The 14,043-nt window shown below is 37.0% G+C and overlaps 2 protein-coding genes across 2 annotated transcripts in view; one reads left to right on the top strand and one right to left on the bottom strand.

Annotated features, from left to right (window-relative positions):
* Window positions 1–4,274, top strand: part of LOC107696972 (twist-related protein 2-like) — a 6,043-nt gene extending 1,769 nt beyond the window's left edge. Inside the window, exon 3 of the mRNA XM_016497552.1 lies at window positions 3,717–4,274. The gene's annotated coding sequence lies outside the window, so the exon portion shown is untranslated. The remainder of the gene's footprint in view (window positions 1–3,716) is intronic.
* Window positions 4,275–6,033: 1,759 nt separating this feature from the next.
* LOC107696948 (histone deacetylase 7-like) overlaps window positions 6,034–14,043 on the bottom strand; it is a 99,905-nt gene continuing 91,895 nt past the window's right edge. The window contains exons 20-24 of the mRNA XM_016497520.1: window positions 11,368–11,486; window positions 11,090–11,223; window positions 10,802–10,883; window positions 9,571–9,709; window positions 6,034–8,971 (exon numbers count right to left, since the gene is read on the bottom strand). Of these exons, the coding sequence (XP_016353006.1) occupies window positions 8,929–8,971; window positions 9,571–9,709; window positions 10,802–10,883; window positions 11,090–11,223; window positions 11,368–11,486 (517 nt within the window). The 3' untranslated portion in view covers window positions 6,034–8,928. The remainder of the gene's footprint in view (window positions 8,972–9,570; window positions 9,710–10,801; window positions 10,884–11,089; window positions 11,224–11,367; window positions 11,487–14,043) is intronic.

Here is a 14,043-nt window from a genome sequence, read left to right as displayed (position 1 = left end):
AACAGAACCTGTTTTTGTGGCTGGATCTTTAACCAGCTGGAGTAGCTCGCACCCGCTGAACTGATGCCATTGGTCTGATGAACAGTTAACCTGTTTCAGAATCACATTTAAACAGCAAATTCAATAGAATGAAACAAAAACAAAAAAATGAATAAAATTAAATAAATGCACATATATAAATGAAAAGTTTGTTCAATGGTCCATAATAATTTTCCAAGTATTGTGCTAATTTTTATCTTGACTGTATGATAGACTCAATATCTGGTTAAAGAGAAGCAAACTGTTTGTATATTTATTAATTTATTAATTGTACAACAGAAAGATACAAAAAAAAAGACAAAACAAAACATAGACAAGACAGATTACTTTTATGATAACTGTCTGAGGGAGGATATTTTTACAATGTGCTAGATATTAATGACTTTATTGTCCATTTAATAATTCTTTGCAGAAATAATCTGATCTAAATGTTGTACTCATTTATAATGGACTAAATGCTAACAATTTCAGATTTGTCCAGGTATTCAGCAATAGGAATTTGTAACTTCAAACATATGTCAATTGGTTTAAATGGAAAAAAAAAATAATAATAATAACGATTTCAACCCCAGGTTAATGGTATGAAAATTAAATGCATAAAAAAACATGCTGTCTCAAGAATTTGTGAGATAATAGCCATTTTGAGAATACAACACGAATGCGAAACTCCTCTTAAGATTCTGGAGTTTCCACTTATACACACCTTAGCAGAAGAACAGATATTATTCATATTCCCATTGACAGATGTATTCATTTCATGTGATCTATGTTTATTGTAAACACTAACTTGTCAAGTTTACCTAAATACGACTCAGCACAACTTCCAGCTTGTTATATTCCGCTGCTGATGTTATCATACGCAGGCCTAGGTGTAGCCTCTTCTTTGGATTTCATAGTATGTATTGCCTTAACCACAAGTACATTTAATAATAATTTAATAATAATAATAAGTTATGCATTTAGCAGACATTTAAATATACTGCACGTAAGTATCTTTTCAACAACAAAACAACAACACCAACAACAGCAAAAAAAAACACGTTTTATAAAGTTATCGTCAGCATAATTTTGTGTTGGTCATGCATATATATATATACATATTTTTTTTCTATACTTATAACTAAATTTATGTATAACTAGTTATATGTTAGTACATATGTAATAACTATGTAATTAATACGTATTTAAAACAAATATGCACTTATTTCACATTTTCCACCGTGATCTCAGTCTGAGAACCGGGGACCATGTGTTGCTGTTAAAGATAACAGGGAACAAAGAAAAATCATTAAAGGAAAAAAAAAGTGAGTGAACAGGAAGCAGGGAAAGGTGGAGAGGACTCTCCTTTAGCCCACGGGTGTAAATCGCCCTCCCTCTGCCCTTCATGGGATCTCGTATCCAGTGTCGTGCAATCAGAGGCGACCGGCCCTAGACATGCAGGAACCTAATGATTGGAAACAGTTGTGGAGTATTAAAGAGGTGTGTGTGTGTGTGTGTGTGTGTGTAAGAGATACACGCCATACAACACATAAAAATACACACACTAATTCAGTTTGATGATATATATCAGTTTGATGTTAGCATATATGAAGAAGAGGATTTTAGTGAATGTGTGACTTATCGATGGTATTGATATTTGGGCACTTCGAGAGTTGGGAAATATTTAGCTGGCATCGTGTAGTTTTAGGATGGTGAAATTCCCCTGTAAACGCAACTGAAACAAAGATATTCAGCAACAGGTTAGTTGAGCCCAGGTCCAGACTAAATCTGTACACATTTTTCACATCTCTGCACTGAGTTTGGGAGAAAATGTGCTGTTAGAGTCTCTAGCTGTCATTGTAATCAAATCAACTTAAATACTTAACAAAAGAACAGGCAAGGGATGTGCAGAACTTACCCTGGCACCAATAGAAATGACAGGTATGCAGAGTTTGATGTTTTTTCTGTGAAGCAGTTTCTTACATTCTGCATTTAAATGCAACAAAATTAGTACACACTTAAAAAAAACTCGATGTAACTCTTAAAAAGCCAAAATCACAAATAACTAGTGCTGTCAAACGATTAATCGCGATTAATCGCATCAAAAATAAAAGTTTTTGTTTACATAATATTTGTGGGTGCACTGTGTATATTTATTATGCATATATGATTACACACACATACAGTATATATTTTGAAAATATTTAGATGTATTTACATGTATATATTTATATTCATATAATCTATATTATATATAAATATATTTAATATATAAACGTATAAAAAAGTTTTTTTAATAAATATATACATGCATGTGTGTGTATTTATATATACATAATAAATATACACAGCACACATGCATATATTATGTAAACATAACTTTAACTTTTATTTTGGATGCGATTAATTGCGATGAACCGAATTTTAAAAAAAAAAATCTATAAATGCAAAATGTTTTTTAGGGTTTAGGCTAATCCAGTGTTGTTAACATAAACTAAAACTAGAACTAAAAAAATAGATCAGAATAGAATAGAAAAAAATAAATGATCATTTAAATAAAATAAACTTTAATTGAAATAAAGTATAACAAACATTATTTTTTTTAGTGCTGGGCAATGATTAATCGCATGTACTGTGTATATTTATTATGTATACTAGTGCTGTCAAACGATTAATCGCGATTAATCGCATCAAAAATAAAAGTTTTTGTTTACATAATATTTGTGGGTGCACTGTGTATATTTATTATGCATATATGATTACACACACATACAGTATATATTTTGAAAATATTTAGATGTATTTACATGTATATATTTATATTCATATAATCTATATTATATATAAATATATTTAATATATAAACGTATAAAAAAGTTTTTTTAATAAATATATACATGCATGTGTGTGTATTTATATATACATAATAAATATACACAGTACACACATATATTATGTAAACAAAAACTTTTATTTTGGATGCGATTAATCGCGATTAATCGTTTGACAGCACTACAAATAACAAAAACCCTATTCAAAGACCATTGAAGTTCAACTTTGTACCACTTTTATTAACCAGTTCTGGTAGTTATCATAATTTTAATCAATTAAAATGGCATCTTCAGGTATAGTTTTTTTTAGTCATCCTTGATTGGCTGATTTGTGAAAAAATGAAAAAACTACGGCTTTTTGTCAGGATTTCTTTTGGGTTGTGGTTTCTTTGGACTAGTCATATTCACCACATACTGTATTACTTTAGCAATGTCCTTCGTTTATGCGAGATGAGTCAACGTGTTTGCCGGTGCTCATGGGAAGGATTCTTTCGCTTTAGGCTGAGATGAGATGCAGATTCCAGCAAACTGATTGAGCAATTTAAATAAAGCTGTTTATGAAGTAGTCCAGATCCAGACATCAAATACTTCCTCTCCTCAATGTTTCATCCAATATGTTTGTCTTTAATCCAAACCCTTACACCTTCACAAGTCCATTTTCAAATGGTATGTGACAAATGCATTTTTTAAATAGCAAAATATTCCATGTAGTCATTAAATATTTTTTTCTTTGACCACAAAAGCTATATGTGAACAACCCATGCATATACAAATGACTATATACTGTCCATATAAATGTTTTACTTAGCCATTTTGATTATAAAGCACATTTCTGACATATTCTTCCCCTTCTGTCCGTCTCAACAGTATCCCACTATCCCAGAGGACATCATGCTTCAACTACAAGCCAACAATCCTTCCCTTTTCTAATGGAGCAATACAACAAAATGCAAAAAAATGACCCTCCACCATCTAAAGGAACTAAGATTGTTCAGATTATTCCACACAACTCTGAATCAAACTCTGGAAATGACTCCGATTGAGTGGCAGAGTGCTGATTTGTGATCAGCGTTCACTGACTTTGATTATGTATGGACACGCAGAGGCAGACATTGACTGTCATAAGGACTCTACACTTATAGCTAACCTATACCAGCTAGCCTGATGGAAAAATGCTACGTAGACTCACTATATTCCCTGATATACAGATCTGATCATTTCAGAGTTGTTGCGCTGGTCATTTATGCTGTATATTAGCCAACATTATTGCTTCTGTGACAGTGTAACAATTGTGTCATGGTATATACCACATTCGTCTAAATGTAAAGGTTGTTACGTTTAAAAAAAAAAAAATAAAGCTGTAAGATTAATTCTGCAATATGACTTGGTGATTAGCAAATGCATTAAAGGGATAGTTCACCCAAAAATTCTTTTCGTTCATCTTCGGAACACAAATTAAGATATTTTTGATGAAATCCGAGAGCTCTCTGACCCTCCATAGACAGCAACGCAACTACCTTGTTCAAGGCCCAGAAAGGTAGCAAGAGCATCGATAAAATAGTCCATGTGACATCAGTGGTTCAACTTTAATTTTATGAAGCTACAAGAATACTTTTTGTGCGCAAAGAAAACAAAAGTAACGACTTTAAAAATGTTCTTTGACGTCTTCGACGTTCATGAGAGTTCATCGTCTGTATATTCTGGTTTGCATAAATAAGTCATCCTCTCTGTCGAAATCTTAAGACGTTCGCGAAAACTGTTTTATGTTTTAAATGTGTATCCAGTGTATCCAGGTTCTACGTCAGAACGCCGGCTCCTGCGTCAGCAGCACCACACGCATGCATCGTGATTCTCTCGGCGAAGACCGACCCGGAATAGAATAAATCGTTGAATAAAGTCATTATTTTTGTTTTCTTTGCACACAAATTTTTTTTTTCGTAACTTCATGAAATTAAGGCTGAACCACTAATGTCACATGGGCTATTTTAATGATGTCTTTACTACCTTTCTGGGCCTTGAACGTGTCAGTTGTGTTGCTGTCTATGGGAGGGTCAGAAAGCTCTCGGATTTCATCAAAAATATCTTAAATTGTGTTCCGAAGATAAACGAAGGTCTTACGGGTTTGGGACGACATGAGGGCGAGAATTTTCATTTTTGGGGCAACTATCACTTTAAGTTACGAGTCATGAGAGGTACTTTAAAACAAGTATGTTTATGCCTTTTAGTGCAATAAAAAAACATTTGAAGAAAAATAAATCATTTAACAAATTAGAAATGTAAAAAACCCAGAAATTAATCTAAAAAGATTTAAGTGATAGATCAAGGTGTTCTTGTTCTGCTCGTACGAGTTCTTTAGAATCTAGACACCGCAAATTAGTTAATTAGAATAAAATGTCAGCTCAACTTGGTCTGCACATAAACTTGGCATTATCCTTTTTAGTTTGAGGCTTCAATAAATATATGTCTGGTTGGCAAGAAATAAGACAGACCGCCTCACCACAAGAGTGCCGCGTTCTGCTGTTTATTACGTGTAATTAGGTAAAGCAATTACAAGACGTATGTTTGAATCGAAGTGCAAAACACACGGCCATAGTGGCCCAAACTAAAGCAGAAGCCTAAACATGTTAGAATAAAACAGAAGAAACCAGTGACCAGATGAACCAGTATTGGCGATCTAGTGGCTTCAGGCCACTCATTAATCAAGTATTTCTGATTTCTTTGATTGTGTGCATGTGCAATATTTAATTGTACCAATTCTGCTTCAATAGATGCATGAGACACCTTTGAAAATGTATCATGGCACCATAATGTTAAACTTAAAATATGGCATCTTTAAACAGCATGATATGCTTTTAGAGTAAGCTTTTTTATTTTGAAGAATTTAGTGGCTTTTCCCAAGTTTTACAAGTTAGTAATAACAACAGCAGCAGCAGCAGCAGCTGTGTTTTGGTGGAAAATGCTGGCATTGTAGTCATTTCTAGCAGGGACTATAGTTATCTTATATTTTTCTAACAGCATTGCTATGCTAAAATAAAAACAGCATGCTGTAGATCCGAGTGAATGTTTCTCAATTAATAGAAAACAAATGGATGTGCGCGAATGGATTGGATTTCTTTCAGCTCGCTGGTATTTGATGTTCAGACATTTTAAGCAGTAGTGTACACATAAAAATGACAAAGCCGAATGAAATTCAGGCAAACAAAAAATGCTTTTCTTTTTAATTAGGAAGATAGAAACAGTACAAAATAGACATTCTTTTCTATACACAGAAAAATGAAAGAAACGGGAAATAAACAAGGAAGATTGGAAAACATCATTTCTGTTATGCTTTGTTAAACAGATCCAGTTAGTGGGGTCGACAGGTAAAGTACTTCAAGGTACGTAGGTGAAGTCTTTTGGTCATAGGAAACTATTTACATTGTCCATACAAGAAGGCAAAAGGGAATAAATGACAGAAGAATTAAGACGACGCTGGTTTGCTTTTACACGAGCGATGACGACAGCACACTCTCCCCGTTTTACTTCATAAAGAGTTCGGAGAGACGAGAGAATACAAGCGCTTTGAGAGGTATATCAAAACAGTACAAATGCACAAAGCTATTGTAAAAATACACCACTAAAATAGAACTGTATGTAAGACGCATATCAGTGTCCAAACTGCAACGGAATGTCAAAATCTGTATTTAGCAACAGTCCCAACGAAACTGTCACTAAGTGCTGTCGATTTGTCGCTAACCAAGTCGTTTTCAATTTGTCTGAAGATGAACAGGCATGTTTTGTTGATGGTGAAATGCAAGTGCACTGTTTGAAGTACTATAAATACGCAGCAAGACCGCCGCTAGTTCTGAGCGATTAGCTATGACTTCATTAATGAGTGAACGTCTGCATCTGCTCTATTTTACAACAGTCTTCACGGGGGTCTGATGGGCAAAGGCTACCCAGGGTCTTCATGAAACCTCACAAAACGTCGATAAATGGATGGTGCTATTTACATGGAATCATACAAACGTAGAACTAGCCACAGTGGTTTGGTACAAGGCAAGAAAGGGATGAATTAAAGACTTGTTGGTCGGGCAGGTGCTGGGCACTTTTATCTGCAGCATTACAGAAAAATCGCACACGGAATGCCTCTATTTTTATTCCACATGTTCGCAATAACAGCAATTTGCCAGGTCACGATTGTTTCTTGTAGTGAACGCAGGAAAGCATGTTAACGTGTGAATTTGATTGTGAATGCAGAGGTAAAGAGGTAAACACAAACTCAAAAACATGAGATTTGGTCAATGAATATCAATACAAATCCGAAACGCGAACGCGAGCCGTCGGGGCGTTCATTAAGCCAAAAGCACAACGCAAAAGTCAAACAAGCACCATGAACTGTGCTACTAGTTAAATGTAACGTCCCGACCGATGACCATCCAGCATGTGGTACAGCATTATTTCCAGCGCATTATTTTTGGCTGTTTGGCCCATCAGGATTACGCAACTAGACAGATTTTGGTTTAGAAATGATACGTTTTTGAAACCGAACATGCTGATGAGTGGCACAGTATTTAACGAGGTCTGTCCGTTTTGGTGTGATATTAATTTCGGTTTATTGATGATGGCGTAAATGTGAATCCCAGTGGCTGAGAGACATATTTAATATCACCATAAACTTCATCCACACAACTGGTGTGAATTAGACATCTATGTGCAGGCTGTGGAAAACAGAACGCCATCCAAAAACAATGCATCCCTCATAAAAAAAAAACGCCAGTAAGTGCGCAGCAATGAAAGAAAATCATTAACTGCGCACCAACTTGAGACATGTCTTCTCCACAGGTTAACAGGCTGGTCATTTCCCTCGTCCAAAACAACAAAGATCCGTGAAAACGACAGACAATTGTGTTATAAAAGAATTTCACACGCTGCTATTAAAGTGGCCGCGAGAGCCCATTCAAATGTCGTTTTGCGCTTTTGCTTGTGGTCAGTCGAGGTTTGATTGTGAGTACAGAACAGATAAAAGATATGACTGATAGATACACACGCACACATATATAGACATCATATTCAAATTAGTTTGGTCTAAAAAGAGACTGAGCTACTTTGCGTTACAGTTAGTCTAGGGAAAGCTTAAGCACTTCCTGTGTCCACGATATTAACTGTACAGTGGTCATAAGGATGCAATGTGTGCACAGAAATATGGGCGTATATGTGTGTTTTTTTAGGTGGGTGGGTGTGTGCAATAAACTTGCTCATAGCTGGCTTGTCCCTCTGGCCTTTAAAAACATGAGGCGTTAAATCAGATACACAAAATCAGTACAAATAAGTATTTCGAAGTATTCAAGTTTACAGCCTTCATGCTGGGAATGCAGGTAGAATGTAACTGAACTTGACAAGAATGCAACTGTTTTTTGCTTCACTTTAAAAAAAAAAAGAACATTAAGCGTAAAACTAGATCCAGAATTAGATCTTTCTTTTCCCAGAGGTTTGGAAAATTTCACGGTTCACATTATGGAATGCACAGTGCAAAAAAAAAAAATACGATTGATAAAACCCACAGTTGTCGAGATCGTTTTCTTCTTTTTCTTCTTCTTTAGTGGTTAATAGTAATGACATCATAGAGTGAAGCCACTTTGTGGTTGCCAGGTGCAAGGAAACCCCTCATTTTCTCCCAGCACAGTCCGCAAGTGGGCTGCCTTTAAAAAAGGTTAAATAATCCTCAACCGTTCCTGCAACTCTGCTTTCGCATCTCCAGCTAAAGTAAATAGTCTCTTTTGAGGCACCGGAGGTGAATATCTGAGCGACTGGAGTCCTTCAGCACATTCTTTTAGTGAATGTTAAAAACACACTCATGCGTCCTAGTGTGTTTGTTTGTGTGGTACGTGAATGGAGAAGATGACGTGGATCCCAGAGCCCCGGCAGAACTGTGGCTGCGGGTTGTTAGCTTAGCCGCGCTGCGCTGGTGGTCAGGGTTGAGTTGGTGTCTTGGGGGAGGGGCCATGATGAGGAAGCCACGCCCCCTGAGGCACGGCTCGTTCACATGGTGTGGAGCTCCATTTGATACTGGACAGTTTCAGACGTGTAAAGACCTGGTTTAAAGGGAGTCTTCGTCGTGCTCCATGGGTTCATCAGCAAGGCTGTAAAAAAAATTAGGTTTATGTTTAGCATCGAACAACCAGCATATGGTTTTTATGCTCAAGAATGCAACAAAAGCTCTGAAGCCCAGCATAGATTAGAAGAGAAACAAGCACCTGTGAAAACATCAACATGAATTGGATTACAGATTAGCCCCTTTCTGCAAAAACACCTGAATTAGAGTAAATTCGGTTGTAGAATGCAGCTGTCATATACTCATATTTTAGTATTTTAGAGAGGGGCGGGGTGAGCAGAGCTCATTAGCATTTAAAGGGACATGCACTGAAACGGGTCACTGTGAACAGAGCTGTTTTTGACAGGGTAAAAGGGTGTTGTTTTACACTACCATTGAGAAATTTTAACCAAAGTATGGTATAGACTTTTCATTAAGACCCTAAAGAGTCATATCAACTTGTGGAAAATGGGGATCCGATGACCCTTTTAATACAAATGTTTTAATAGTTTCAGTTAACAATAATAACCTTGGTCACACTGAAAATTACAGAACAAATTGTGTACAAAACAGAACAGGATTGAGCACTATAGAGTAGTGGCAAATAGTATGAATTGCATTTAGCACAATTTCTTCATCAGATCTCACCTTTTGTTGGTCAAGACCCCCACGGAGAGGGATGCCATCGCATTCACTGTGTCTGTTTCCTCACAGTCTTTCCTCTGGGCACCCAGAAACGACATCCCCACTGTGCCCATCAACGGCTTCAGTGACGACCAATACTGACCTGAGACAGAAATCTCAGAATTAACAGACAGGACTAAATTGTGACATAATTTACCATTCCTTATGTCATTCCAAACCTGCATGACTTTCTATCTGAAATGAATAACAAAAATAGATCTTTAGCAGAATGTCAAAGCTGCTCATTTCCATAAAATGAAAATATAAAAAAGCAATTGCAAAATACTGCATACAACTTGTGTGCTGTATTCTGAAGCCTTTATGTGAAGAATATGGATAGTACTCTCAAAAAAGACAATTCTGTCATTATTTTCTCATATTCATGTCATTCCAAACCTATAAGATGTTTGGAAACACAAACTAAAACATTTTTAATGAAACTTGAGAGATTTCTGTCCCTCCATTGAAATCCACGTAACCAGACCTTTGACGTGTTAAAAAGTTCATAAAGACATTGTAAAAGTAATCCTTAAGCCAAGTCTTCTGGATCACTTTATAAACTGAACAGATTTAATTTAGGCTTTTCTTCACATATAAACATTGTTCAATGCACACACATAGAGCACATCAAATATGGTAAACAGAAGCTCAAACGTGCTAGCTTGATGTGCAAGAGCCAATGAGGTTTCCATGTTGTTGGAGAAGAACTATAGCAGAGGGAAAGATAATGGTGACTTTTTGGTCAGATATTGTATGAACTCATACAGACTACATTTAAAATAATAATACAAATAAAACATGTGCTTATTGGACCTCAACTGTATGAATCATTGTAAACTTTTGTGGTCAGGAAAAAGAAGCTTGGACATTCTGCATTTCTTTTTGTGTTCAACTGAAGAAACAAAGTCATACAGGTTTTAAAATGTCAATTAAAAGTCTAACCAACAACAATGTTGAAAACTGTAAATAGATGTCTGTCAGTAGCACACAGAAAGCATGAGAGAGGTCGTGTACGCCACGTAGTGCATCCCATACCATTGTTTTTATAGGAATATTTTGGCTCAGCAGGAACCATGTGGTGAAACAACGACGATCATGATTATAATTAATTACAACAAATGTGTGCTACCAGGAAGTCAGTGCATTTCAGGATAATTAGAGGCAGACTGGGACGAGAGGAGTGCGAGACACTCACTCTGTATTTGTAGCACTCTCTGGAGTGAAAGCACTCCGTTGGCATTGGGCGTCTGGAGGAGAGTCGACTCAGGAAGAGGCTCCTAAGAGAAAATGAGATGAAAAAGGGGAGTTTTGTTTTTCCTTTAAAACAAAGAGCACGTCATATGAGACTTTGCCAGAAAAGTCATGTTAACACCCTTACATAACAACAGTGCTGATTATTTGTTACCAGCAATGGTATAACAGGCTTATAAAGCTATAATAAAGGAATTTTTGTGATGGTGTTTGCTTCTGCATGAAATCTGACCTCCAGTCCCAGCAGAGCGCTGACACAGGCCTCAGAAGCATCACATATGGCTGTGAGGTCGTGACCTCCCTCTAATGCTAGAACCACACGTCCTCCTGCTAACGCCATCAACTGCCGAGTCAAAAAGCCGAAACCTGCGGAGAGACCAATGACAACATTAGCGTCACAGTACATTTTCTGAGACTGTTTACAAATGTATATAAATTCAATTCAATTTGAAGCTGTTTATAAGAGTTTATATTTCATACGCAAGATAATATTTCAAAAAAATATCCTACATTTAGCTGTGACTTTGTATCCTCCCAAAGGAGCAGGGTGTCCTTCTGCAGCGTCAAACCCTGAAGAGACCAACACGACGTCTGGGGAAAACTCCTGAGCAATGGGCATCACCACCGTCCTAAACATCAGAACAATGCATAAAAAAAACATTCGGTTAATGTTATATCTGCACTTATAAGACTGCATTTTCTTTCAAAATCTTTATGCACAATTTTAAACCATAGTTAAATGGCTGGTTAATAGCTATCATTTCCTCATACTCATGTCATTCCAAACCCAAATGACCTTCTTTCTTCCATGGAGTAAGGAAATTTAGATTATTAGTTATAGATAATCTTCAGCCATTAACCACTGCACCTGGATCCCTAGTGAGTTGAACTCGAAAAATGAATCGTATCATTCGGACTGCTGTTATGAACGTGAATCATCCGATTCATCAAAACAATCCAACTCACAAGAATGATTCGTTCTTACTTCTCTGTTGATCTCGCCAACCAAAGCCGGGGCAGATGTCAAGATTGTCAGTTAATAACAAATTCAGTTTTAGTCCATTTCTGGCTTCAGAATATAGTGAGTCACATGAACTGCATGTATGATACTTTATGGCGCTTTTGGGTCTTTTTTGAAGCTTGAAAATTCATTGCAATTACATGAAAAAACAACCAAACTACATTCCCTAAAACATCTCCTCTTGTGTTCCACAAAATAAAGTCACGGGGCACAGTAAATTAATTGTCATTTTAATTGTTCACACTTTATTTTAAGGTCCATTTCTCGCCATTAACAAACTATGACTTTTGCCTCTATAAACTCCTAATTTGCTGCTTATTAATAGTTAGTAAGGTGGTTGTTAAGTTTAGGTATTGGGTAGAGTTAGAGATGTAGAATATGCTCATGCAGAATATGTGCTTTATACTAATAAACAGCCAATATCTTAATAATAGGCATGCTAATAAGCAACTAGTTAATAGTAAATTTACTATACTAAAGTGTTACCAATTTTTCCATGAACTATTCTTTTAAGGGGTCTTCTGAGGCATCTCAAATATTTATTATGACGGAAATACTTATTATATATTTTTTATGAATGCTGGTATTATAAAATACACTAATAATAAATATTTAAATTTTCTATTAACAATACTCGGACAAAACTATTTATCTTTAATTATCTTTAAGAAGTCGATTTTGGAAAAATTGCTGTTAAATAGTTTCTGATAGATTGTTTTGTCAGTTTAACATCAGTTCTGATCAAAGCCTTTCCAAAAATGTGGAAAAACTTGGCCAGACGACTCAAAAGAAGAAAAAGTCTAGTGGCGTTCCTCTTATATTTGACAAATTTTACAAAAATTAAGCTGGCCGAAGCACAGTGTGACAATCCCAGTGACTAAAGTGTTTGAATTAGGTTCTGTTAATAACCGTCTCTCGCTCTCTCTTCCTTCCTCTTTTTCCTCGTCTCCCTCTTTCTTGCGCTCGGAGGACGCCAGCCCTGCCAGTGATTTCGCCTCTTGAGCGCATCACCGGCGAGTTCAAAGCGACCGCCGCTGCATCTGGTTCCCATTTGGAGCTTGTCGTTCTCCTCACGTCACTGACAGCCCGCCATCTGGGAGCCATTTGCCTTAATTACCCAGGATCCTCCACTACTCCCCCCCCTCTCCGCCTACCCTCACCGTTGTAACCAACTCCGCCTCCCCTTTAGACCAATAAAACTACCCACGCTCCCCTGTGTGGAGAGGAACGGTTTTAGATTGGGTGGAGGGAAAGAGAGAGAGCGAAGCATTTATTAAAGACCAATAAATGGACGAGAAAGAGTGTACAAGACACAGGAAGTCAAAGAGAGACAGGCTGGTTAGAGTCAGAACATTCCCAAAACATTCAGTCCTGAAAGATCTTAAAGGTCTTTTTAGACGCCCACCCACTTTCACACAGGGATCCTGGTTAGCGTGTGGTTAACAATGCCTCCCTGGACCGAAACCAAAATCCTGAAGCAGGCTTCCTTCAAAAAATGCTAAAAACGTTTAATAAAACCACCCACCGGCGGCATGTGGAAGTGGCCAAGCTTGAGTTTGATCCCAACACAATGAAAAAGCTGGGAATCATTTGAAGCCCTGCAAGCGTTTCAGACTACAATAAACACCTTGACTGATGCAGGTTGGCAGACGGCGGAGGGGGAAGTCCAACTTAAAAGAGTGATCACAATATGATCGGGCGTCCAATTCCTGACACAATCCCAAAGGTCTCAGTGCAAACACTAGAGCACAAGAACGCAGGAGAGAAACCAGTGCAATAATGAAGGATGCCCATATGAAGAAGACCAGGTTCTTTGGCGAAACATGATGGAAGGTCAAATGCTTCTTCCTGAACTCTGACCTGATGATAATCGGGCCATGTAAGGACTTTACAAGACATATAAAGTGCATTGTGGTGGGGTTGTGGTTCAACATCTGGACCACGGAAGATCCTTGAATAGAAGGGTTGCTGGGTTTGCTAACACCATTGTGTCCTTGACACAACACTTAACACCAGCTTACTCCCAAGACAGCGTTTTCGGTTATCGTTGCGTGTACGAAATACTAGCACAACCACAGACCATAAGGATTAATGCTAAATTTTTATGTTTGCGAAATGAGGTGTGGAAACTAACAAGACCATAACAGATATGCAGAATGTTTTAT

Source organism: Sinocyclocheilus anshuiensis, unplaced genomic scaffold, assembly GCF_001515605.1.
Source record: "Sinocyclocheilus anshuiensis isolate Anshui unplaced genomic scaffold, SAMN03320099.WGS_v1.1 scaffold130, whole genome shotgun sequence".
Classification (NCBI taxonomy): Eukaryota; Metazoa; Chordata; class Actinopteri; order Cypriniformes; family Cyprinidae; genus Sinocyclocheilus; species Sinocyclocheilus anshuiensis.
This window is presented reverse-complemented; position numbering and strand designations above follow the sequence as displayed.